Here is a 25,851-nt window from a genome sequence, read left to right as displayed (position 1 = left end):
TTTCCAAACATCACTCCATTCTTCCCACTTGCAAATTCTCCAGCAACATGACAATACACGCAGGCCACACCAGTTTCTGCGTTGTATACAAATATTTCTTGAAGCTGCACATTCCTGTCCTCATGAGCTTTCAATGTTGCAGTTTCTACTGTTTCAATGAGCCATTCCGCTTTAAATGCACCAGCAGTTCTTTTGAACTTCACACCCTTTGTTTCTTTGGAATTCGACACAGCGTATTAATAATTTCTTCAGTAAAAACTGTATCAATAAGCCAGTTATAAAATCTGCAGACAAATCATTGCAACCTCAAGCAAGGATGTAATGTTGAAACTGATGAGGCCTCACAGAGTATCGTAAGCAGTTTTAGGCCCCTTATCTTAGAAAGGAAATGCTGAAACTGGAGAGGGTTCAAAGGAGGTTCGTGAAAATGACTGAATGGCTTGTCACATGAAGAGCATCTGATGGCTCTGGGCCTGTATTCATAAGAATGAGGGGTGACCTCATTGAAACCTATGGAACGGTGAAAGGCCTTGACAGAGTGGATGTGGAGAGGATGTTTCCTATAGTGGGAGAGTCTTAAGTTCAGAGGACACAGCCTCAAAATAGAGGGGTAGCCTTTTAGAATGCAAATGAGGAGGAATTTATCTAGCCAGAGAGTAGTGTATCTGTGGAGGCCAAGACTTTATGTATATTTAAGGCAGAGGTTGATAGATTCTTGATTGGTCAGGGAATAAAGGGATACAAGGAGAAGGCAGGAGATTGGGGCTGAGAGGAAAATTGGATTTGTCATGATGAAATGGGCAAATGACCTAACTCTGCTATATCTTATGGACTTAGTTCCACGTTGTCAACACTATCCACAGCAGAAACCAGAAAAGGAAATGTGATTGTGTACCATCGTGAAATATACTTAATATACCAATGAGGTAGAGGGTGACAAGTGTGGTGAACTAGATATACCTGTCTGACTGCTCCTGTGGCTCCTCCCACAGACCCTGCTGACTGCTCCTGTGGCTCCTCCCACAGACCCCTGTATAAAGGCGACTGTGGTCTGCTGCTCTCCCTCATTTTCCCAGGATGTAGTGTTGTTCTTCCAGTCAATAAAAGCCGATATCTCACTTCCTAAGTCTCAGCGTGAGTTATTGATGGTGCATCAACAAGCTTGTGTGCGCAGGTTAAATTCCTTCATGCACCGACAAAAGATGTGTGTGTGTGTGCACATGTGCATACCTTGGAGGTAAGATTGTCCCATCCTGTCTCCACCCTCCCCACCTTCCTCTGTATCTTTCCGCAGGGACCCACTGCCCCACCCTGTCTTCCCCCATGCCCCCCCATCATACCTTTCCTGTAGATATTCAAGGTTGCCCAGCTTGGCCTGGCCCAATCCCACCAGCTGCACGGCGTGGGAGGTGAGAGATCGGTGAAGGTATCCTCGGGAGTGCAGGAATAGCAAAGCTTCACATATCTGGGAGAGGAGGGGGACGGCCTCCCGCACACCCAGCCCATCCGTCGCCGCCCGCTATACAGGACACAGAGCACAGCTCAATGCAGCCCTTCAGCAAGTGTCTGCCCAACAGTTCCAAATTAAAGATCAGCCTTATTTGTCACATGTACGTCGAAACACTGAAACACAGAGTGAAAAGCCTTGTCTGCATCAACAACCAACACAGTCTGAGGGTGTGCTGGGGGCAGCCTGCAAGAGTTGCTGTGCTTCTGGTGCCAACACAGCGTGCCCACGGCTCACTAACTCTAACCGCTACGTCCTTGGAATGTGGGAGGAAACCAGAGCCCCCCAAAAAACCCACGCATCACGGGGAGAACGTGCAGACTCTCTGCACTGCACTCTCTGTAACTGTAACACTTTATTCTGCATTCTGTTATAGTTTTCCCTTGTTCTACCTCAATATACAGTGTAATGATCTGATCTGTATGAAGAGTATGCGAGAGAAGCTTTTCACTGTATCACCATACACGTGACAATAATAAACCAATTCCAAATCCCTCCATTCTCTGCACTTTCACATGCCTGTCTACCAGCCACATAATCACCTCCATCGTATCTGTTTCTATCACCAACCCTGGCAACACACAATGTTAAACTTTTATCAGGTGTCCCTCAGCCTCCACCGCTGCAGAGAAAGCAACCCAAGTTTGTCCAGCCTCTCCTTATAGCTCATGCCTTCAAATCCAGGCAGCACCCTGTGAATCTCATCTGCACCTTCTCCAAACCACCCTCCCCCAAACATCCTTCCTGTACTGGGGTGACCAGAACTGCATACAATACTGCAAGTGTAGCCTGGCTAGTTTTACAAACCTGCAACGTGACTTCTCATCTCTTATACTCAACTCGCCAGTTGATGAAGACAAGGGTGCTGTATACCTCCTTTGCCGCCCTGTCTATTTGCATGGCTGCTTTCAGGCACGATGCACCTCCCTCTGCAGCTGGATGCTTGAGTTCCTCACCAGGAAATCACAGTCAGAGCAGATCAGAAAAAATATCCATGCTGAAAACCACCAGCTGCACCGCAAGGAAGCATGCTTATCCCACTGTTCAACCCTCTCTACACCCACAACTGTGGCGACACAGAGCAAATGCCATCACTAAGTTCGCCAATGACATCACTGCTGTCGGCAGAATCACAGATGGTGACGAGGGGGCGTACAGGAGCAAGACAGATCAGCTTGTTGAGTGGTGTCACAGCAACAACCTTGTACTCTACATCAGTAAGAGTAAGGAACTGATTGTGGGATCCCCTTCAGAAGGGGGATGTTAAGGGATCACAGAACAGTTCCCATCGAGGGGTCAGCAGTGGAAAGCGCGAGCAGTTTCAAGTTCCTAGGTGGCAACGTCTGAGGATCTATCCTGGGTGTAACACATGGATCAATTACAAAGAAGGCACACCAGCCGCTACATTTCATTAGGAATTTGAGGAGATATGTTATCAAAGACTCTCACAAATTTCTAGAGGTACCATGGAGAGCATTCTAACTGGTTCCATCATCATTTAATATGGCGGCGCCATTGGAGTTGATCGAAAAGGTTGCAGAAAGTTGTAAATCCAGCCAGCTCCATCATGGGTACTAGTATCCTCTTCCAAAGGCGATGCTTCAAAAAAGTATCATTCATCACCCAGGACATGCCCTCTTCTCATTGCTACCATCGGGGAGGAGGTACAGGAGCCTGAAGACTCACACTCAATGACTCAGAAACAGCTTCTTCCCCTCGTCCATCAGATTAGCACTTTTTTAAAACTTTCCTTTTGTAACTTACAGTAACTTTTTTTGTGTATTGCTGCCACAAAACAACAAATTTCACAACACATGTCAACTATTAAAAATCTGATTTTGATTCCAATTCTGATTCAAGGCTACGTTCGAATCAACATTGGCTAACCTCCAGACCAGGCCCTCACCTGTGGCTAATGAGAGCACACAGATCCCGAACGCAAAGAGGTCCCACGTGTCCGGGGAACACGCAGGGGAGGAAGTGTGTCACTCACCTGCTGATGAAGGACGATGTAGAGGGAACCCAGCCCCACTCGCTGATACACCAGCCGCAACTGGGCCAAACTCTCTGACAGACATACCGCCATCAGCAGCAGCAGGTTGGGGTGATATAGATGGCTGGAAAACAACAGCACACCTCAGCTCAGTGACTAAACCGGGTGCTGGGGGGTGGAGGTGATGGGACGAGGCGGAGGTTAGGGAGAGGAAGAGAGGTGTCAGGAAGGAGAAGAGGGGAGGGTGGTCAGCAAGACAAGGGGTGGGGTCATCAGCAAGGCAAGGGGAGGGGAGTCATCCACAAGGCAAGGGGGAGGGGAGTGGGGGGTTGGGGGTAGGAGGGGAGGGAGAGGGGTCATCAGCAAGGCAAGGGGAGGACAGACAAGATCCTGCTTCCGTACCTGCAGTGCTCCAGTTCAGTGACGAGGAGGTCAGAGGTGCACAGCCCCTTCTGGGAGTGGGAGTGGGAGAGTCGAGGAGGCTTCAACTCCCTCACCGTCACTCGCTGCCCCTCCCACATCCAGCTGTGGGACAGTACAGTCTGTCAGTACCATGTACACCATCCCTCCTGTAGGACCTCCTTCACAAACCCTCCCAGCTCCCACAGCCTGTATGCACTCTCACCCCAGACTCTTTCCCTTCAACCCTCCCCATTCCCTATCACTGCTCCCTCATCTGATTCTCCCTCCCTCCTCCACTCACTGCTCCCTCATCTGATTCCCCCTCACACCCTCATCTGATTCTCCCTCCCTCCTCCCTCGTCTGATTGTCCCTCCCTCCTCCCCTCACTGCTCCCTCATCTGATTCCTCCTCCGCTCACTGCTCCCTCGTCTGATTGTCCCTCCCTCCTCCCCTCACTGCTCCCTCGTCTGATTCCTCTTCCCCTCACTGCTCCCTCGTCTGATTCCCTCCCTCCTCCCCTTCACTGTTTCCACTTCGCCTTCCCCACCCCTCTCCCACTCACCCCTCCCAGTCCCAGCTCCCTCAGTGCCACTCCCCGAAGACGGAGTGCCCAGCTGTACCCACTTGCACATGCGGGTGAGGGGCCCATTGGGGTAGCTGATATCGGGCTCGCTGTCCGTATGGTGCAGATCCCTGTCACCCAGAACTGGCACCGATCCCAACACACCTACACCTCGGCGACCACACTGGCACAGCTACAGACCGGGGAGAGGGAGAGAAACAGACAGATCTAAATACATGTACCAGAATCACACTGTGGAGAGGGTCTCAGGGGATGTGTGAGTCAAGTCCCAGGGTGGCAGGGCCCTGCGAGAGTGTGGAACCCCACAGGGTTGGACCCCAGTGAACCCCGGGAGCATAGAATCCCACGGGGTTGGTCCCAGGGATGGTTTGGAGACCACGGGGATCCACAACACACTTACCTTCCCAAAGCCAAAGCTGTGTGTCCCAGCTGAACTGCCAACGTCAGACCTGGATGTCCTGAAGAGTAAGCAGTGGGTGGTGACTGTCTGACAGAGAATCCCAGCTGTATCACCCCACAGCCCCACTATCCAAAACATCTAATCAATTACCCCTCCCCCCCCACAGACAGACAGACACACTTACTTTCTCTCTCTCTCTCTCAACCTCTAAGCTGTTTGGCTGGGATGGGGTTATCATGGTCTGCACAAATCCCTTTCCTGAGGGGAGTTGAATGGGGGTCCTTCTCTGTCAGGTCAGCTGGGCTGAGAAATGGCAGGTGGAGTTCAATCCAGAAATGTGTAAAGTGATTCACTTTAGAAGGTCGAACTTCAAGGCAGAATACACGCTTAATGGCAGGATTCCACAGTGTGGAGGAACAGAGAAATCCTGGGGTTCACAACCACAGATCCCTCGAAAGTTAGCAGGCAACTGACAGAATTGTTGAGAAGGTGTACAGAGTGTTGATCTTCTTTAGTCGGGGGGGGGGGGGGGTTTGAGTTCAAAAGCCACGAGGTAATGTTGCAGCTCTATAAAACCCTGGTCAGATCACACTCTGTCATGTCACCACAGAGAGGTAATTTGACAGAGCTGTATAAGATTATGAGATTCTAGATCAGTGGTTCCCAACCTTTTCTATGCCCCACACCCCTAGGAAATGTTTGATTAATGTTCGCACCCCCTACAAAAGTAATATCACATTTGAAGATGAAGAACTCTAATTTCTAATTTTTGAACCACAAATTGAACCACATACAATACTACGGGTGAACAAATTAAACTTTAAAAAATAAGCTTTTAACTCAGTGCATAAAATGCAAATATAAATTGAGCAATTAGATTCTAATTTATTCAGAAAAAATTGTAAACAGTAAATTGATGACACTCCTCAACTCTGAGGTGTAAGAATCCTCAATGCTGACTCGGGCAGCGGGAGACTGGAGTGAGTTTATGTCTCTCTCGACTCGGGCAGCGGGAGACTGGAGTGAGTTTACGTCTCTCTCGACTCGGGCAGCGGGAGACTGGAGTGAGTTTATGTCTCTCTCGACTCGGGCAGCGGGAGACTGGAGTGAGTTTACGTCTCTCTCGACTCGGGCAGCGGGAGATTGGAGTGAGTTTACGTCTCTCTCGACTCGGGCAGCGGGAGACTGGAGTGAGTTTACGTCTCTCTCGACTCAGGCAGCGGGACACTGGAGTGAGTTTACGTCTCTCTCGACTCGGGCAGCGGGAGACTGGAGTGAGTTTACGTCTCTCTCGACTCGGGCAGCGGGAGACTGGAGTGAGTTTACGTCTCTCTCGACTCGGGCAGCGGGAGACTGGAGTGTGCTTGGGACAACGTTACTACTACTTCTCAAGGCACACTGGCAGCTGGCTGAGTGATGACTCGTGACTTGTCACTAAAGCACACAAGCCACTCTCCAGGGGGTGCAGGCACCCCAGGTTGGGAACCCCTGGTCTAGATCGAGTGGACAGCCAGAGACATTTTCCCAGGGTGGCAATGGCCAATACCAGAGGACATCCTTTTAAGGTGATTGGAGGAAAGTTTGTGGGGGGATTCAGTTACATTTTTTTTTGAAACAAGAGAGTGCTGGTTGTGTAGAACCAGAGGTGGCAGTAGTGGCAGATAAATTACAGATATTTAAGACTCTGAGATAGGCACAGGATGGATAGAAAAAAGGAGGGCCACGTGGCAGGGAAGGGTTAGATTGCTGGTGGAGTATGTTATTAGTTCACAGTTCAAAGTAGATATACCATATAAGGTACAACTTTGAGATTCATCTCCTCACAGAAAACCGCAAAACAAAGAATCACAATGAATTCACAAAAAAAAGCACAAACCACAAAGACAGTTACACATCACGGCTGTGAAGCCAGGTTCAGTACCGAGGTGAGTAAACCCTCCTGAGTAGTGAGCTGAACACTGGTTTGTCCTTCACCCTCAGTCTTGACACCTTAATCTCTTTTAATCTGGCTTGGTGCTTAAATTGGTTAAACATCTGTTCGTTATCTGCTCTTAGGTTTGGGCCCCACAAGTCAGTCTGGCCCCAAGTCCTCTCCAGTAAAGGCCACAGTGGCCATACCTGTACTTTTCAGAGTCCAGCTCATCAAATATATACCACAAAATCACACTCACACAGAAAGTTCAAAAGTGGGAAATTACAGGCTTTGCACTGCAGTGATCATTGTCCCAAAAGAGTAGATTTAGCAGAATTGTTAGTAGTTATGTTTGCTACCTGCTGGTGTGGACTGGGAGACCACACTAACTCTGCTGGTGTGGACATGGAGACCACACTAGCTCTGCTGGTGTGGACTGGGAGACCACACTAACTCTGCTGGTGTGGACAGGGAGACCACACTAGCTCTGCTGGTGTGGACTGGGAGACCACACTAACTCTGCTGGTGTGGACAGGGAGACCACACTAACTCTGCTGGTGTGGACAGGGAGGCCACACTAACTCTGCTGGTGTGGACTGGGAGACCACACTAACTCTGCTGGTGTGGACTGGGAGACCACACTAACTCTGCTGGTGTGGACAGGGAGACCACACTAACTCTGCTGGTGTGGTGGACAGGGAGGCCACACTAACTCTGCTGGTGTGGTGGACAGGGAGGCCACACTAACTCTGCTGGTGTGGACTGGGAGACCACACCAACTCTGCTGGTGTGGACAGGGAGACAACACTAACTCTGCTGGTGTGGACAGGGAGGCCACACTAACTCTGCTGGTGTGGTGGACAGGGAGGCCACACTAACTCTGCTGGAGTGGACTGGGAGACCACACTAACTCTGCTGGTGTGGACAGGGAGACCACACTAACTCTGCTGGTGTGGACAGGGAGACCACACTAACTCTGCTGGTGTGGACAGGGAGACCACACTAACTCTGCTGGTGTGGTGGACAGGGAGGCCACACTAACTCTGCTGGTGTGGACAGGGAGATAACACTAACTCTGCTGGTGTGGACAGGGAGGCCACACTAACTCTGCTGGTGTGGACAGGGAGGCCACACTAACTCTGCTGGTGTGGTGGACAGGGAGACCACACTAACTCTGCTGGTGTGGTGGACAGGGAGACCACACTAACTCTGCTGGTGTGGACTGGGAGACCACACTAACTCTGCTGGTGTGGTGGAAAGGGAGACCACACTAACTCTGCTGGTGTGGACAGGGAGGCCACATTAACTCTGCTGGTGTGGACAGGGAGGCCACACTAACTCTGCTGGTGTGGACAGGGAGGCCACACTAACTCTGCTGGTGTGGACAGGGAGGCCACACTAACTCTGCTGGTGTGGACAGGGAGGCCACACTAACTCTGCTGGTGTGGACAGGGAGGCCACACTAACTCTGCTGGTGTGGACAGGGAGATCACACTAACTCTGCTGGTGTGGACAGGGAGGCCACACTAACTCTGCTGGTGTGGACAGGGAGGCCACACTAACTCTGCTGGTGTGGACAGGGAGGCCACACTAACTCTGCTGGTGTGGACAGGGAGGCCACACTAACTCTGCTGGTGTGGACAGGGAGGCCACACTAACTCTGCTGGTGTGGACAGGGAGGCCACACTAACTCTGCTGGTGTGGACAGGGAGGCCACACTAACTCTGCTGGTGTGGACAGGGAGGCCACACTAACTCTGCTGGTGTGGACAGGGAGGCCACACTAACTCTACTGGTGTGGACAGGGAGGCCACACTAACTCTGCTGGTGTGGACAGGGAGGCCACACTAACTCTACTGGTGTGGACAGGGAGGCCACACTAACTCTGCTGGTGTGGACAGGGAGGCCACACTAACTCTGCTGGTGTGGACAGGGAGGCCACACTAACTCTGCTGGTGTGGACAGGGAGGCCACACTATCTCTGCTGGTGTGGACAGGGAGGCCACACTAACTCTGCTGGTGTGGACAGGGAGGCCACACTAACTCTGCTGGTGTGGACAGGGAGGCCACACTAACTCTGCTGGTGTGGACAGGGAGGCCACACTAACTCTGCTGGTGTGGACAGGGAGATCACACTAACTCTGCTGGTGTGGACAGGGAGGCCACACTAACTCTGCTGGTGTGGACAGGGAGGCCACTCTAACTCTGCTGGTGTGGTGGACAGGGAGGCCACACTAACTCTGCTGGTGTGGACAGGGAGGCCACACTAACTCTGCTGGTGTGGACAGGGAGGCCACACTAACTCTGCTGGTGTGGACAGGGAGGCCACACTAACTCTGCTGGTGTGGACAGGGAGGCCACACTAACTCTGCTGGTGTGGACAGGGAGGCCACACTAACTCTGCTGGTGTGGACAGGGAGGCCACACTAACTCTGCTGGTGTGGACTGGGAGACCACACTAACTCTGCTGGTGTGGACAGGGAGACCACACTAACTCTGCTGGTGTGGACAGGGAGACCACACTAACTCTGCTGGTGTGGTGGACAGGGAGGCCACACTAACTCTGCTGGTGTGGTGGACAGGGAGGCCACACTAACTCTGCTGGTGTGGACAGGGAGGCCACACTAACTCTGCTGGTGTGGACAGGGAGGCCACACTAACTCTGCTGGTGTGGACAGGGAGGCCACACTAACTCTGCTGGTGTGGACAGGGAGGCCACACTAACTCTGCTGGTGTGGACAGGGAGACCACGCTAACTCTGCTGGTGTGGTGGACATGGAGACCACGCTAACTCTGCCGGTGTGGACAGGGAGGCCACGCTAACTCTGCCGGTGTGGACAGGGAGGCCACGCTAACTCTGCCGGTGTGGACAGGGAGACCACGCTAACTCTGCCGGTGTGGACAGGGAGACCACGCTAACTCTGCTGGTGTGGTGGACATGGAGACCACGCTAACTCTGCCGGTGTGGACAGGGAGGCCACGCTAACTCTGCCGGTGTGGTGGACAGGGAGACCACGCTGGCTCAGCTGGTGTGGTGGACAGGGAGGCCACGCTAACTCTGCCGGTGTGGACTGGAGACCACGCTGGCTCTGCTGGACATGGAGACTACGCTAACTCTGCCGGTGTGGACAGGGAGACCACGCTAACTCTGCTGGTGTGGTGGACATGGAGACCACGCTAACTCTGCCGGTGTGGACAGGGAGACCACGCTGGCTCTGCTGGACAGGGAGACCACGCTAACCCTGCTGGTGTGGACAGGGAGACCACACTGGCTCTGCTGGAGTGGTGGACAGGGAGACCACGCTGGCTCTGCTGGACAGGGAGGCCACGCTAACTCTGCCGGTGTGGACTGGGAGACCACGCTAACTCTGCCGGTGTGGACGGGAGACCACGCTAACTCTGCTGGTGTGGTGGACATGACGACCACGCTAACCCTGCCGGTGTGGACAGGGAGACCACGCTAACTCTGCCGGTGTGGTGGACAGGGAGACCACGCTGGCTCAGCTGGTGTGGTGGACAGGGAGGCCACGCTAACTCTGCCGGTGTGGACTGGAGACCACGCTGGCTCTGCTGGACATGGAGACTACGCTAACTCTGCCGGTGTGGACAGGGAGACCACGCTAACTCTGCTGGTGTGGTGGACATGGAGACCACGCTAACTCTGCCGGTGTGGACAGGGAGACCACGCTGGCTCTGCTGGACAGGGAGACCACGCTAACCCTGCTGGTGTGGACAGGGAGACCACACTGGCTCTGCTGGAGTGGTGGACAGGGAGACCACGCTGGCTCTGCTGGACAGGGAGGCCACGCTAACTCTGCCGGTGTGGACTGGGAGACCACGCTAACTCTGCCGGTGTGGACGGGAGACCACGCTAACTCTGCTGGTGTGGTGGACATGACGACCACGCTAACCCTGCCGGTGTGGACAGGGAGACCACGCTAACTCTGCCGGTGTGGTGGACAGGGAGACCATGCTGGCTCAGCTGGTGTGGTGGACAGGGAGGCCACGCTAACTCTGCCGGTGTGGACTGGAGACCACGCTGGCTCTGCTGGACATGGAGACTACGCTAACTCTGCCGGTGTGGACAGGGAGACCACGCTAACTCTGCTGGTGTGGTGGACATGGAGACCACGCTAACTCTGCCGGTGTGGACAGGGAGACCACGCTGGCTCTGCTGGACAGGGAGACCACGCTAACCCTGCTGGTGTGGACAGGGAGACCACACTGGCTCTGCTGGAGTGGTGGACAGGGAGACCACGCTGGCTCTGCTGGACAGGGAGGCCACGCTAACTCTGCCGGTGTGGACTGGGAGACCACGCTAACTCTGCCGGTGTGGACGGGAGACCACGCTAACTCTGCTGGTGTGGTGGACATGACGACCACGCTAACCCTGCCAGTGTGGACAGGGAGACCACGCTAACTCTGCCGGTGTGGACAGGTATACCACGCTGGCTCTGCTGGACAGGGAGACCACGCTAACCCTGCTGGTGTGGACAGGGAGACCACGCTGGCTCTGCTGGAGTGGTGGACAGGGAGACCACGCTGGCTCTGCTGGACAGGGATACCACGCTGGCTCTGCTGGTGTGGTGGACAGGGAGACAACGCTGGCTCTGCTGGACAGGGAGACCACGCTGGCTCTGCTGGACAGGGAGACCACGCAAACCCTGCTGGTGTGGACAGGGAGACCACGCTGGCTCTGCTGGACAGGGAGACCACGCTGGCTCTGCTGGTGTGGTGGACAGGGAGACCACGCTAACTCTGCCGGTGTGGACGGGAGACCACGCTAACTCTGCCGGTGTGGTGGACAGGGAGACCACGCTGGCTCTGGTGGACAGGGAGGCCACGCTAACTCTGCCGGTGTGGTGGACAGGGAGACCACGCTGGCTCTGGTGGACAGGGAGACCACGCTGGCTCTGGTGGACAGGGAGACCAGGCTGGCTCTGGTGGACAGGGAGACCACGCTGGCTCTGGTGGACAGGGAGACCACGCTGGCTCTGGTGGACAGGGAGACCACGCTGGCTCTGGTGGACAGGGAGACCACGCTGGCTCTGGTGGACAGGGAGACCACGCTGGCTCTGCTGGTGTGGTGGACAGGGAGACCACGCTGGCTCTGCTGGTGTGGTGGACAGGGAGACCACGCTGGCTCTGCTGGTGTGGTGGACAGGGAGACCACGCTAACTCTGCCGGTGTGGACGGGAGACCACGCTGGCTCTGCCGGACAGGGAGACCACGCTGGCTCTGCTGGACAGGGAGACCACGCTAACCCTGCTGGTGTGGACAGGGAGACCAAGCTAACCCTGCTGGTGTGGACAGGGAGACCACGCTGGCTCTGCTGGTGTTGTGGACAGGGAGACCACGCTGGCTCTGCTGGTGTGGTGGACAGGGAGACCACGCTGGCTCTGCTGGTATGGTGGACAGGGAGACCACGCTGGCTCTGCTGGTGTGGTGGACAGGGAGACCACGCCGGCTCTGCCGGACAGGGAGACCACGCTGGCTCTGCCGGACAGGGAGACCACGCTGGCTCTGCTGGTGTGGTGAACAGGGAGACCAGCCTGGCTCTGCTGGTGTGGTGGACAGGGAGACCAGCCTGGCTCTGCTGGTGTGGTGGACAGGGAGACCAGCCTGGCTCTGCTGGTGTGGTGGACAGGGAGACCACGCTGGCTCTGCTGGACAGGGAGACCACGCTAACCCAGCTGGTGCGGACAGGGAGACCACGCTGGCTCTGCTGGACAGGGAGACCACGCTGGCTCTGCTGGACAGGGAGACCACGCTAACCCTGCTGGTGTGGACAGGGAGACCACGCTGGCTCTGCTGGACAGGGAGACCACGTTGGCTCTGCTGGTGTGGTGGACAGGGAGACCACGCTGGCTCTGGTGGACAGGGAGACCACGCTGGCTCTGGTGGACAGGGAGACCACGCTGGCTCTGGTGGACAGGGAGACCACGCTGGCTCTGCTGGACAGGGAGACCACGCTGGCTCTGCTGGTGTGGTGGACAGGGAGACCACGCTGGCTCTGCTGGTGCGGTGGACAGGGAGACCACGCTGGCTCAGTTGGTGTGGTGGACAGGGAGACCACGCTAACTCTGCCGGTGTGGACGGGAGACCACGCTGGCTCTGCTGGACAGGGAGACCACGCCGGCTCTGCTGGTGTGGTAGACAGGGAGACCACGCTGGCTCTGCTGGTGTGGTGGACAGGGAGACCACGCTGGCTGTGCTGGTGTGGTGGACAGGGAGACCACGCTGGCTGTGCTGGTGTGGTGGACAGGGAGACCACGCTGGCTCTGCTGGTGTGGTGGACAAGGAGACCACGCTGGTTCTGCTGGTGTGGTGGACAAGGAGACCACGCTGGCTCTGCTGGTGTGGTGGACAGGGAGACCACGCTGGCTCTGCTGGTGTTGACAGGGAGACCACACTGGCTCTGCTGGTGTGGTGAACAGGGAGACCACGCTGGCTCTGCTGGTGTGGTGGACAGGGAGACCACGCTGGCTCTGCTGGTGTGGTGGACAGGGAGACCACTCTGGCTCTGCCGGACAGGGAGACCACGCTGACTCTGCCGGACAGGGAGACCACGCTGGCTCTGCTGGACAGGGAGACCACGCTGGCTCTGCCGGTGTGAACAGGGAAACCACGCTGGCTCTGCTGGTGTGGTGGACAGGGAGACCAGCCTGGCTCTGCTGGTGTGGTGGACAGGGAGACCACGCTGGCTCTGCTAGTGCGGTGGACAGTGAGACCAGCCTGGCTCTGCTGGTGTGGTGGACAGGGAGACCAGCCTGGCTCTGCTGGTGTGGTGGACAGGGAAACCACGCTGGCTCTGCCGGTGTGGACAGGGAGACCACGCTAACTCTGCTGGTGTGGTGGACATGGAGACCACGCTAACTCTGCTGGTGTGGTGGACAGGGAGACCACGCTGGCTCTGCTGGTGTGGTGGACAGGGAGACCACGCTGGCTCTGCTGGTGTGGTGGACAGGGTGGCCACGCTAACTCTGCCGGTGTGGACGGGAGACCATGCTGGCTCTGCTGGTGTGGTGGACAGGGAGACCACGCTGGCTCTGCTGGTGTGGTGGACAGGGAGACCAGCCTGGCTCTGCTGGTGTGGTGGACAGGGAGACCAGCCAGGCTCTGCTGGTGTGGTGGACAGGGAAACCACGCCGGCTCTGCCGAACAGGGAGACCACGCTGGCTCTGCCGGACAGGGAGACCACGCTGGCTCTGCTGGTGTGGTGGACAGGGAGACCACGCTGGCTCTGCTGGACAGGGAGACCACGCTGGCTCTGCTGGGCAGGGAGACCACGCTAACCCTGCTGGTGTGGACAGGGAGACCACGCTGGCTCTGCTGGACAGGGAGACCACGCTAACCCTGCTGGTGTGGACAGGGAGACCACGCTGGCTCTGCTGGTGTGGACGGGAGACCACGCTAACTCTGCCGGTGTGGACGGGAGACCACGCTAACTCTGCCGGTGTGGACAGGGAGGCCACGCTAACCCTGCTGGTGTGGACAGGGAGACCACGCTAACTCTGCTGGTGTGGACAGGGAGGCCACGCTAACTCTGCTGGTGTGGACAGGGAGGCCACGCTAACTCTGCCGGTGTGGACGGGAGACCACGCTAACTCTGCCGGTGTGGACGGGAGACCACGCTGGCTCTGCTGGACAGGGAGACCACGCTGGCTCTGCTGGACAGGGAGACCACGCTGGCTCTGCTGGTGTGGTGGACAGGGAGACAACGCTGGCTCTGCTGGACAGGGAGACCACGCTGGCTCTGCTGGACAGGGAGACCACGCTAACCCTGCTGGTGTGGACAGGGAGACCACGCTGGCTCTGCTAGACAGGGAGACCACGCTGGCTCTGCTGGTGTGGTGGACAGGGAGACCACGCTGGCTCTGCCGGTGTGGTGGACAGGGAGACCACGCTAACCCTGCTGGTGTGGACAGGGAGACCACGCTGGCTCTGCTGGTGTTGTGGACAGGGAGACCACGCTGGCTCTGCTGGTGTGGTGGACAGGGAGACCACACTGGCTCTGCCGGTCAGGGAGACCACGCTGGCTCTGCTGGTGTGGACGGGAGACCACGCTAACCCTGCTGGTGTGGACAGGGAGACCACGCTAACCCTGCTGGTGTGTACAGGGAGACCACGCTGGCTCTGCTGGTGTGGTGGACAGGGAGGCCACACTAACTTGCCGGTGTGGACGGGAGACCACGCTAACCCTGCTGGTGTGGACAGGGAGACCACGCTAACCCTGCTGGTGTGGACAGGGAGACCACGCTAACCCTGCTGGTGTGGACTGGGAGACCACACTAACTCTGCTGGACAGGGAGACCACGTTGGCTTTGCTGGTGTGGACAGGGAGACCACGCTAACCCTGCTGGTGTGGACAGGGAGACCACGCTAACCCTGCTGGTGTGGACAGGGAGACCAGGCTAACCCTGCTGGTGTGGACAGGGAGACCACGCTAACCCTGCTGGTGTGGACAGGGAGACCACGCTAACCCTGCTGGTGTGGACAGGGAGACCACGCTAACCCTGCTGGTGTGGACAGGGAGACCACGCTAACCTTGCTGGTGTGGACAGGGAGACCAGGCTAACCCTGCTGGTGTGGACAGGGAGACCACGCTAACCCTGCTGGTGTGGACAGGGAGACCAGGCTAACCCTGCTGGTGTGGACAGGGAGACCACGCTAACCCTGCTGGTGTGGACAGGGAGACCACGCTAACCCTGCTGGTGTGGACAGGGAGACCACGCTAACCCTGCTGGTGTGGACAGGGAGACCAGGCTAACCCTGCTGGTGTGGACAGGGAGACCAGGCTAACCCTGCTGGTGTGGACAGGGAGACCAGGCTAACTCTGCTGGTGTGGACAGGGAGACCACGCTAACTCTGCTGGTGTGGACAGGGAGACCACGCTAACTCTGCTGGTGTGGACAGGGAGACCACGCTAACTCTGCTTGTGTGGACAGGGAGGCCACGCTAACCCTGCCGGTGTGGACAGGGAGGCCACGCTAACTCTGCTTGTGTGGACAGGGAGACCACGCTAACTCTGCCGGTGTGGACAGGGAGACCACGCTAACTCTGCCGGTGTGGACGGGAGACCACGCTAACTCTGCCGGTGTGGACAGGGAGGCCACGCTAACTCTGCCGGTGTGGACGGGAGACCACGCTGGCTCTGCTGGACAGGGAGACCACGCTGGCTCTGCTGGTGTGGTGGTCAGGGAGACCACGCTAACTCTGCCGGTGTGGACGGGAGACCACGCTGGCTCTGCTGGACAGGGAGACCACGCTGGCTCTGCTGGTGTGGTGGACAGGGAGACCACGCTGGCTCTGCTGGACAGGGAGACCACGCTGGCTCTGCTGGACAGGGAGACCACGCTGGCTCTGCCGGTGTGAACAGGGAAACCACGCTGGCTCTGCTGGTGTGGTGGACAGGGAGACCAGCCTGGCTCTGCTGGTGTGGTGGACAGGGAGACCACGCTGGCTCTGCTAGTGCGGTGGACAGTGAGACCAGCCTGGCTCTGCTGGTGTGGTGGACAGGGAGACCAGCCTGGCTCTGCTGGTGTGGTGGACAGGGAAACCACGCTGGCTCTGCCGGTGTGGACAGGGAGACCACGCTAACTCTGCTGGTGTGGTGGACATGGAGACCACGCTAACTCTGCTGGTGTGGTGGACAGGGAGACCACGCTGGCTCTGCTGGTGTGGTGGACAGGGAGACCACGCTGGCTCTGCTGGTGTGGTGGACAGGGTGGCCACGCTAACTCTGCCGGTGTGGACGGGAGACCATGCTGGCTCTGCTGGTGTGGTGGACAGGGAGACCACGCTGGCTCTGCTGGTGTGGTGGACAGGGAGACCAGCCTGGCTCTGCTGGTGTGGTGGACAGGGAGACCAGCCAGGCTCTGCTGGTGTGGTGGACAGGGAAACCACGCCGGCTCTGCCGAACAGGGAGACCACGCTGGCTCTGCCGGACAGGGAGACCACGCTGGCTCTGCTGGTGTGGTGGACAGGGAGACCACGCTGGCTCTGCTGGACAGGGAGACCACGCTGGCTCTGCTGGGCAGGGAGACCACGCTAACCCTGCTGGTGTGGACAGGGAGACCACGCTGGCTCTGCTGGACAGGGAGACCACGCTAACCCTGCTGGTGTGGACAGGGAGACCACGCTGGCTCTGCTGGAGTGGTGGACAGGGAGACCACGCTGGCTCTGCTGGTGTGGACGGGAGACCACGCTAACTCTGCCGGTGTGGACGGGAGACCACGCTAACTCTGCCGGTGTGGACAGGGAGGCCACGCTAACCCTGCTGGTGTGGACAGGGAGACCACGCTAACTCTGCTGGTGTGGACAGGGAGGCCACGCTAACTCTGCTGGTGTGGACAGGGAGACCACGCTAACTCTGCCGGTGTGGACGGGAGACCACGCTAACTCTGCCGGTGTGGACGGGAGACCACGCTGGCTCTGCTGGACAGGGAGACCACGCTGGCTCTGCTGGTGTGGTGGACAGGCAGACAACGCTGGCTCTGCTGGACAGGGAGACCACGCTGGCTCTGCTGGACAGGGAGACCACGCTAACCCTGCTGGTGTGGACAGGGAGACCACGCTGGCTCTGCTGGACAGGGAGACCACGCTGGCTCTGCTGGTGTGGTGGACAGGGAGACCACGCTGGCTCTGCCGGTGTGGTGGACAGGGAGACCACGCTAACTCTGCCGGTGTGGTGGACAGGGAGACCACGCTGGGTCTGCTGGACAGGGAGACCACGCTAACCCTGCTGGTGTGGACAGGGAGACCACGCTGGCTCTGCTGGTGTTGTGGACAGGGAGACCACGCTGGCTCTGCTGGTGTGGTGGACAGGGAGACCACACTGGCTCTGCCGGTCAGGGAGACCACGCTGGCTCTGCTGGTGTGGACGGGAGACCACGCTAACCCTGCTGGTGTGGACAGGGAGACCACGCTAACCCTGCTGGTGTGTACAGGGAGACCACGCTAACCCTGCTGGTGTGTACAGGGAGACCACGCTGGCTCTGCTGGTGTGGTGGACAGGGAGGCCACACTAACTTGCCGGTGTGGACGGGAGACCACGCTAACCCTGCTGGTGTGGACAGGGAGACCACGCTAACCCTGCTGGTGTGGACAGGGAGACCACGCTAACCCTGCTGGTGTGGACTGGGAGACCACACTAACTCTGCTGGACAGGGAGACCACGTTGGCTTTGCTGGTGTGGACAGGGAGACCACGCTAACCCTGCTGGTGTGGACAGGGAGACCACACTGGCTCTGGTGGACAGGGAGACCAGGCTGGCTCTGGTGGACAGGGAGACCACGCTGGCTCTGGTGGACAGGGAGACCACGCTGGCTCTGGTGGACAGGGAGACCACGCTGGCTCTGGTGGACAGGGAGACCACGCTGGCTCTGGTGGACAGGGAGACCACGCTGGCTCTGGTGGACAGGGAGACCACGCTGGCTCTGGTGGACAGGGAGACCACGCTGGCTCTGCTGGTGTGGTGGACAGGGAGACCACGCTGGCTCTGCTGGTGTGGTGGACAGGGAGACCACGCTAACCCTGCTGGTGTGGACAGGGAGACCACGCTAACCCTGCTGGTGTGGACAGGGAGACCACGCTAACCCTGCTGGTGTGGACAGGGAGACCACGCTGGCTCTGCTGGTGTGGTGGACAGGGAGACCACGCTGGCTCTGCCGGACAGGGAGACCTCGCTGGCTCTGCTGGTGTGGTGGACAGGGAGACCACGCTGGCTCTGCTGGTGTGGTGGACAGGGAGACCACGCTAACTCTGCCGGTGTGGACGGGAGACCACGCTGGCTCTGCCGGACAGGGAGACCACGCTGGCTCTGCTGGACAGGGAGACCACGCTAACCCTGCTGGTGTGGACAGGGAGACCAAGCTAACCCTGCTGGTGTGGACAGGGAGACCACGCTGGCTCTGCTGGTGTTGTGGACAGGGAGACCACGCTGGCTCTGCTGGTGTGGTGGACAGGGAGACCACGCTGGCTCTGCTGGTGTGGTGGACAGGGAGACCACGCTGGCTCTGCTGGTGTGGTGGACAGGGAGACCACGCCGGCTCTGCCGGACAGGGAGACCACGCTGGCTCTGCCGGACAGGGAGACCACGCTGGCTCTGCTGGTGTGGTGAACAGGGAGACCAGCCTGGCTCTGCTGGTGTGGTGGACAGGGAGACCAGCCTGGCTCTGCTGGTGTGGTGGACAGGGAGACCAGCCTGGCTCTGCTGGTGTGGTGGACAGGGAGACCACGCTGGCTCTGCTGGACAGGGAGACCACGCTAACCCAGCTGGTGCGGACAGGGAGACCACGCTGGCTCTGCTGGACAGGGAGACCACGCTGGCTCTGCTGGACAGGGAGACCACGCTAACCCTGCTGGTGTGGACAGGGAGACCACGCTGGCTCTGCTGGACAGGGAGACCACGTTGGCTCTGCTGGTGTGGTGGACAGGGAGACCACGTTGGCTCTGCTGGTGTGGTGGACAGGGAGACCACGCTGGCTCTGGTGGACAGGGAGACCACGCTGGCTCTGGTGGACAGGGAGACCACGCTGGCTCTGCTGGACAGGGAGACCACGCTGGCTCTGCTGGACAGGGAGACCACGCTGGCTCTGCTGGTGTGGTGGACAGGGAGACCACGCTGGCTCTGCTGGTGTGGTGGACAGGGAGACCACGCTGGCTCTGCTGGTGTGGTGGACAGGGAGACCACGCTGGCTCAGCTGGTGTGGTGGACAGGGAGACCACGCTAACTCTGCCGGTGTGGACGGGAGACCACGCTGGCTCTGCTGGACAGGGAGACCACGCCGGTTCTGCTGGTGTGGTAGACAGGGAGACCACGCTGGCTCTGCTGGTGTGGTGGACAGGGAGACCACGCTGGCTGTGCTGGTGTGGTGGACAGGGAGACCACGCTGGCTGTGCTGGTGTGGTGGACAGGGAGACCACGCTGGCTCTGCTGGTGTGGTGGACAAGGAGACCACGCTGGTTCTGCTGGTGTGGTGGACAAGGAGACCACGCTGGCTCTGCTGGTGTGGTGGACAGGGAGACCACGCTGGCTCTGCTGGTGTTGACAGGGAGACCACACTGGCTCTGCTGGTGTGGTGGACAGGGAGACCACGCTGGCTCTGCTGGTGTGGTGGACAGGGAGACCACGCTGGCTCTCCTGGTGTGGTGGACAGGGAGACCACTCTGGCTCTGCCGGACAGGGAGACCACGCTGACTCTGCCGGACAGGGAGACCACACTGGCTCTGCTGGACAGGGAGACCACGCTGGCTCTGCTGGACAGGGAGACCACGCTGGCTCTGCCGGTGTGAACAGGGAAACCACGCTGGCTCTGCTGGTGTGGTGGACAGGGAGACCAGCCTGGCTCTGCTGGTGTGGTGGACAGGGAGACCACGCTGGCTCTGCTAGTGCGGTGGACAGTGAGACCAGCCTGGCTCTGCTGGTGTGGTGGACAGGGAGACCAGCCTGGCTCTGCTGGTGTGGTGGACAGGGAAACCACGCTGGCTCTGCCGGTGTGGACAGGGAGACCACGCTAACTCTGCTGGTGTGGTGGACATGGAGACCACGCTAACTCTGCTGGTGTGGTGGACAGGGAGACCACGCTGGCTCTGCTGGTGTGGTGGACAGGGAGACCACGCTGGCTCTGCTGGTGTGGTGGACAGGGTGGCCACGCTAACTCTGCCGGTGTGGACGGGAGACCATGCTGGCTCTGCTGGTGTGGTGGACAGGGAGACCACGCTGGCTCTGCTGGTGTGGTGGACAGGGAGACCAGCCTGGCTCTGCTGGTGTGGTGGACAGGGAGACCAGCCAGGCTCTGCTGGTGTGGTGGACAGGGAAACCACGCCGGCTCTGCCGAACAGGGAGACCACGCTGGCTCTGCCGGACAGGGAGACCACGCTGGCTCTGCTGGTGTGGTGGACAGGGAGACCACGCTGGCTCTGCTGGACAGGGAGACCACGCTGGCTCTGCTGGGCAGGGAGACCACGCTAACCCTGCTGGTGTGGACAGGGAGACCACGCTGGCTCTGCTGGACAGGGAGACCACGCTAACCCTGCTGGTGTGGACAGGGAGACCACGCTGGCTCTGCTGGAGTGGTGGACAGGGAGACCACGCTGGCTCTGCTGGTGTGGACGGGAGACCACGCTAACTCTGCCGGTGTGGACGGGAGACCACGCTAACTCTGCCGGTGTGGACAGGGAGGCCACGCTAACCCTGCTGGTGTGGACAGGGAGACCACGCTAACTCTGCTGGTGTGGACAGGGAGGCCACGCTAACTCTGCTGGTGTGGACAGGGAGACCACGCTAACTCTGCCGGTGTGGACGGGAGACCACGCTAACTCTGCCGGTGTGGACGGGAGACCACGCTGGCTCTGCTGGACAGGGAGACCACGCTGGCTCTGCTGGTGTGGTGGACAGGGAGACAACGCTGGCTCTGCTGGACAGGGAGACCACGCTGGCTCTGCTGGACAGGGAGACCACGCTAACCCTGCTGGTGTGGACAGGGAGACCACGCTGGCTCTGCTGGACAGGGAGACCACGCTGGCTCTGCTGGTGTGGTGGACAGGGAGACCACGCTGGCTCTGCCGGTGTGGTGGACAGGGAGACCACGCTAACTCTGCCGGTGTGGTGGACAGGGAGACCACGCTGGGTCTGCTGGACAGGGAGACCACGCTAACCCTGCTGGTGTGGACAGGGAGACCACGCTGGCTCTGCTGGTGTTGTGGATAGGGAGACCACGCTGGCTCTGCTGGTGTGGTGGACAGGGAGACCACACTGGCTCTGCCGGTCAGGGAGACCACGCTGGCTCTGCTGGTGTGGACGGGAGACCACGCTAACCCTGCTGGTGTGGACAGGGAGACCACGCTAACCCTGCTGGTGTGTACAGGGAGACCACGCTGGCTCTGCTGGTGTGGTGGACAGGGAGGCCACACTAACTTGCCGGTGTGGACGGGAGACCACGCTAACCCTGCTGGTGTGGACAGGGAGACCACGCTAACCCTGCTGGTGTGGACAGGGAGACCACGCTAACCCTGCTGGTGTGGACTGGGAGACCACACTAACTCTGCTGGACAGGGAGACCACGTTGGCTTTGCTGGTGTGGACAGGGAGACCACGCTAACCCTGCTGGTGTGGACAGGGAGACCACGCTAACCCTGCTGGTGTGGACAGGGAGACCAGGCTAACCCTGCTGGTGTGGACAGGGAGACCACGCTAACCCTGCTGGTGTGGACAGGGAGACCACGCTAACCCTGCTGGTGTGGACAGGGAGACCACGCTAACCCTGCTGGTGTGGACAGGGAGACCACGCTAACCTTGCTGGTGTGGACAGGGAGACCAGGCTAACCCTGCTGGTGTGGACAGGGAGACCACGCTAACCCTGCTGGTGTGGACAGGGAGACCAGGCTAACCCTGCTGGTGTGGACAGGGAGACCACGCTAACCCTGCTGGTGTGGACAGGGAGACCACGCTAACCCTGCTGGTGTGGACAGGGAGACCAGGCTAACCCTGCTGGTGTGGACAGGGAGACCAGGCTAACCCTGCTGGTGTGGACAGGGAGACCAGGCTAACCCTGCTGGTGTGGACAGGGAGACCAAGCTAACTCTGCTGGTGTGGACAGGGAGACCACGCTAACTCTGCTGGTGTGGACAGGGAGACCACGCTAACTCTGCTGGTGTGGACAGGGAGACCACGCTAACTCTGCTTGTGTGGACAGGGAGGCCACGCTAACCCTGCCGGTGTGGACAGGGAGGCCACGCTAACTCTGCTTGTGTGGACAGGGAGACCACGCTAACTCTGCCGGTGTGGACAGGGAGACCACGCTAACTCTGCCGGTGTGGACGGGAGACCACGCTAACTCTGCCGGTGTGGACAGGGAGGCCACGCTAACTCTGCCGGTGTGGACGGGAGACCACGCTGGCTCTGCTGGACAGGGAGACCACGCTGGCTCTGCTGGTGTGGTGGTCAGGGAGACCACGCTAACTCTGCCGGTGTGGACGGGAGACCACGCTGGCTCTGCTGGACAGGGAGACCACGCTGGCTCTGCTGGTGTGGTGGACAGGGAGACCACGCTGGCTCTGCTGGACAGGGAGACCACGCTGGCTCTGCTGGACAGGGAGACCACGCTGGCTCTGCTGGACAGGGAGACCACGCTGGCTCTGCCGGTGTGAACAGGGAAACCACGCTGGCTCTGCTGGTGTGGTGGACAGGGAGACCAGCCTGGCTCTGCTGGTGTGGTGGACAGGGAGACCACGCTGGCTCTGCTAGTGCGGTGGACAGTGAGACCAGCCTGGCTCTGCTGGTGTGGTGGACAGGGAGACCAGCCTGGCTCTGCTGGTGTGGTGGACAGGGAAACCACGCTGGCTCTGCCGGTGTGGACAGGGAGACCACGCTAACTCTGCTGGTGTGGTGGACATGGAGACCACGCTAACTCTGCTGGTGTGGTGGACAGGGAGACCACGCTGGCTCTGCTGGTGTGGTGGACAGGGAGACCACGCTGGCTCTGCTGGTGTGGTGGACAGGGTGGCCATGCTAACTCTGCCGGTGTGGACGGGAGACCATGCTGGCTCTGCTGGTGTGGTGGACAGGGAGACCACGCTGGCTCTGCTGGTGTGGTGGACAGGGAGACCAGCCTGGCTCTGCTGGTGTGGTGGACAGGGAGACCAGCCAGGCTCTGCTGGTGTGGTGGACAGGGAAACCACGCCGGCTCTGCCGAACAGGGAGACCACGCTGGCTCTGCCGGACAGGGAGACCACGCTGGCTCTGCTGGTGTGGTGGACAGGGAGACCACGCTGGCTCTGCTGGACAGGGAGACCACGCTGGCTCTGCTGGGCAGGGAGACCACGCTAACCCTGCTGGTGTGGACAGGGAGACCACGCTGGCTCTGCTGGACAGGGAGACCACGCTAACCCTGCTGGTGTGGACAGGGAGACCACGCTGGCTCTGCTGGAGTGGTGGACAGGGAGACCACGCTGGCTCTGCTGGTGTGGACGGGAGACCACGCTAACTCTGCCGGTGTGGACGGGAGACCACGCTAACTCTGCCGGTGTGGACAGGGAGGCCACGCTAACCCTGCTGGTGTGGACAGGGAGACCACGCTAACTCTGCTGGTGTGGACAGGGAGGCCACGCTAACTCTGCTGGTGTGGACAGGGAGACCACGCTAACTCTGCCGGTGTGGACGGGAGACCACGCTAACTCTGCCGGTGTGGACGGGAGACCACGCTGGCTCTGCTGGACAGGGAGACCACGCTGGCTCTGCTGGTGTGGTGGACAGGGAGACAACGCTGGCTCTGCTGGACAGGGAGACCACGCTGGCTCTGCTGGACAGGGAGACCACGCTGGCTCTGCTGGTGTGGTGGACAGGGAGACCACGCTGGCTCTGCCGGTGTGGTGGACAGGGAGACCACGCTAACTCTGCCGGTGTGGTGGACAGGGAGACCACGCTGGGTCTGCTGGACAGGGAGACCACGCTAACCCTGCTGGTGTGGACAGGGAGACCACGCTGGGTCTGCTGGTGTTGTGGACAGGGAGACCACGCTGGCTCTGCTGGTGTGGTGGACAGGGAGACCACACTGGCTCTGCCGGTCAGGGAGACCACGCTGGCTCTGCTGGTGTGGACGGGAGACCACGCTAACCCTGCTGGTGTGGACAGGGAGACCACGCTAACCCTGCTGGTGTGTACAGGGAGACCACGCTGGCTCTGCTGGTGTGGTGGACAGGGAGGCCACACTAACTTGCCGGTGTGGACGGGAGACCACGCTAACCCTGCTGGTGTGGACAGGGAGACCACGCTAACCCTGCTGGTGTGGACAGGGAGACCACGCTAACCCTGCTGGTGTGGACTGGGAGACCACACTAACTCTGCTGGACAGGGAGACCACGTTGGCTTTGCTGGTGTGGACAGGGAGACCACGCTAACCCTGCTGGTGTGGACAGGGAGACCACGCTAACCCTGCTGGTGTGGACAGGGAGACCAGGCTAACCCTGCTGGTGTGGACAGGGAGACCACGCTAACCCTGCTGGTGTGGACAGGGAGACCACGCTAACCCTGCTGGTGTGGACAGGGAGACCACGCTAACCCTGCTGGTGTGGACAGGGAGACCACGCTAACCTTGCTGGTGTGGACAGGGAGACCAGGCTAACCCTGCTGGTGTGGACAGGGAGACCACTCTAACCCTGCTGGTGTGGACAGGGAGACCAGGCTAACCCTGCTGGTGTGGACAGGGAGACCACGCTAACCCTGCTGGTGTGGACAGGGAGACCACGCTAACCCTGCTGGTGTGGACAGGGAGACCAGGCTAACCCTGCTGGTGTGGACAGGGAGACCAGGCTAACCCTGCTGGTGTGGACAGGGAGACCAGGCTAACCCTGCTGGTGTGGACAGGGAGACCAAGCTAACTCTGCTGGTGTGGACAGGGAGACCACGCTAACTCTGCTGGTGTGGACAGGGAGACCACGCTAACTCTGCTGGTGTGGACAGGGAGACCACGCTAACTCTGCTTGTGTGGACAGGGAGGCCACGCTAACCCTGCCGGTGTGGACAGGGAGGCCACGCTAACTCTGCTTGTGTGGACAGGGAGACCACGCTAACTCTGCCGGTGTGGACAGGGAGACCACGCTAACTCTGCCGGTGTGGACGGGAGACCACGCTAACTCTGCCGGTGTGGACAGGGAGGCCACGCTAACTCTGCCGGTGTGGACGGGAGACCACGCTGGCTCTGCTGGACAGGGAGACCACGCTGGCTCTGCTGGTGTGGTGGTCAGGGAGACCACGCTAACTCTGCCGGTGTGGACGGGAGACCACGCTGGCTCTGCTGGACAGGGAGACCACGCTGGCTCTGCTGGTGTGGTGGACAGGGAGACCACGCTGGCTCTGCTGGTGTGGTGGACAGGGAGACCACGCTGGCTGTGCTGGTGTGGTGGACAGGGAGACAACGCTGGCTCTGCTGGACAGGGAGACCACGCTGGCTCTGCTGGACAGGGAGACCACGCTGGCTCTGGTGGACAGGGAGACCATGCTGGCTCTGCTGGTGTGGTGGACAGGGAGACCACGCTGGCTCTGCTGGTGTGG

General features: G+C 59.5%; 1 protein-coding gene across 1 annotated transcript in view; it reads right to left on the bottom strand.

Annotated features, from left to right (window-relative positions):
* Nucleotides 1-25,851, bottom strand: part of tex14 (testis expressed 14, intercellular bridge forming factor) — an 80,849-nt gene that overhangs the window by 22,339 nt on the left and 32,659 nt on the right. Inside the window, exons 5-9 of the mRNA XM_073034187.1 lie at nt 4,887-4,944; nt 4,528-4,658; nt 3,903-4,025; nt 3,501-3,624; nt 1,341-1,519 (exon numbers count right to left, since the gene is read on the bottom strand). Coding sequence (XP_072890288.1) covers nt 1,341-1,519; nt 3,501-3,624; nt 3,903-4,025; nt 4,528-4,658; nt 4,887-4,944 — 615 coding nt within the window. The remainder of the gene's footprint in view (nt 1-1,340; nt 1,520-3,500; nt 3,625-3,902; nt 4,026-4,527; nt 4,659-4,886; nt 4,945-25,851) is intronic.

The sequence above is a fragment of the Hemitrygon akajei genome, chromosome 31, assembly GCF_048418815.1.
Source record: "Hemitrygon akajei chromosome 31, sHemAka1.3, whole genome shotgun sequence".
Classification (NCBI taxonomy): Eukaryota; Metazoa; Chordata; class Chondrichthyes; order Myliobatiformes; family Dasyatidae; genus Hemitrygon; species Hemitrygon akajei.
The sequence above is the reverse complement of the archived record's forward strand: the minus strand, read 5'-3'. Positions and strand labels throughout refer to the sequence as shown.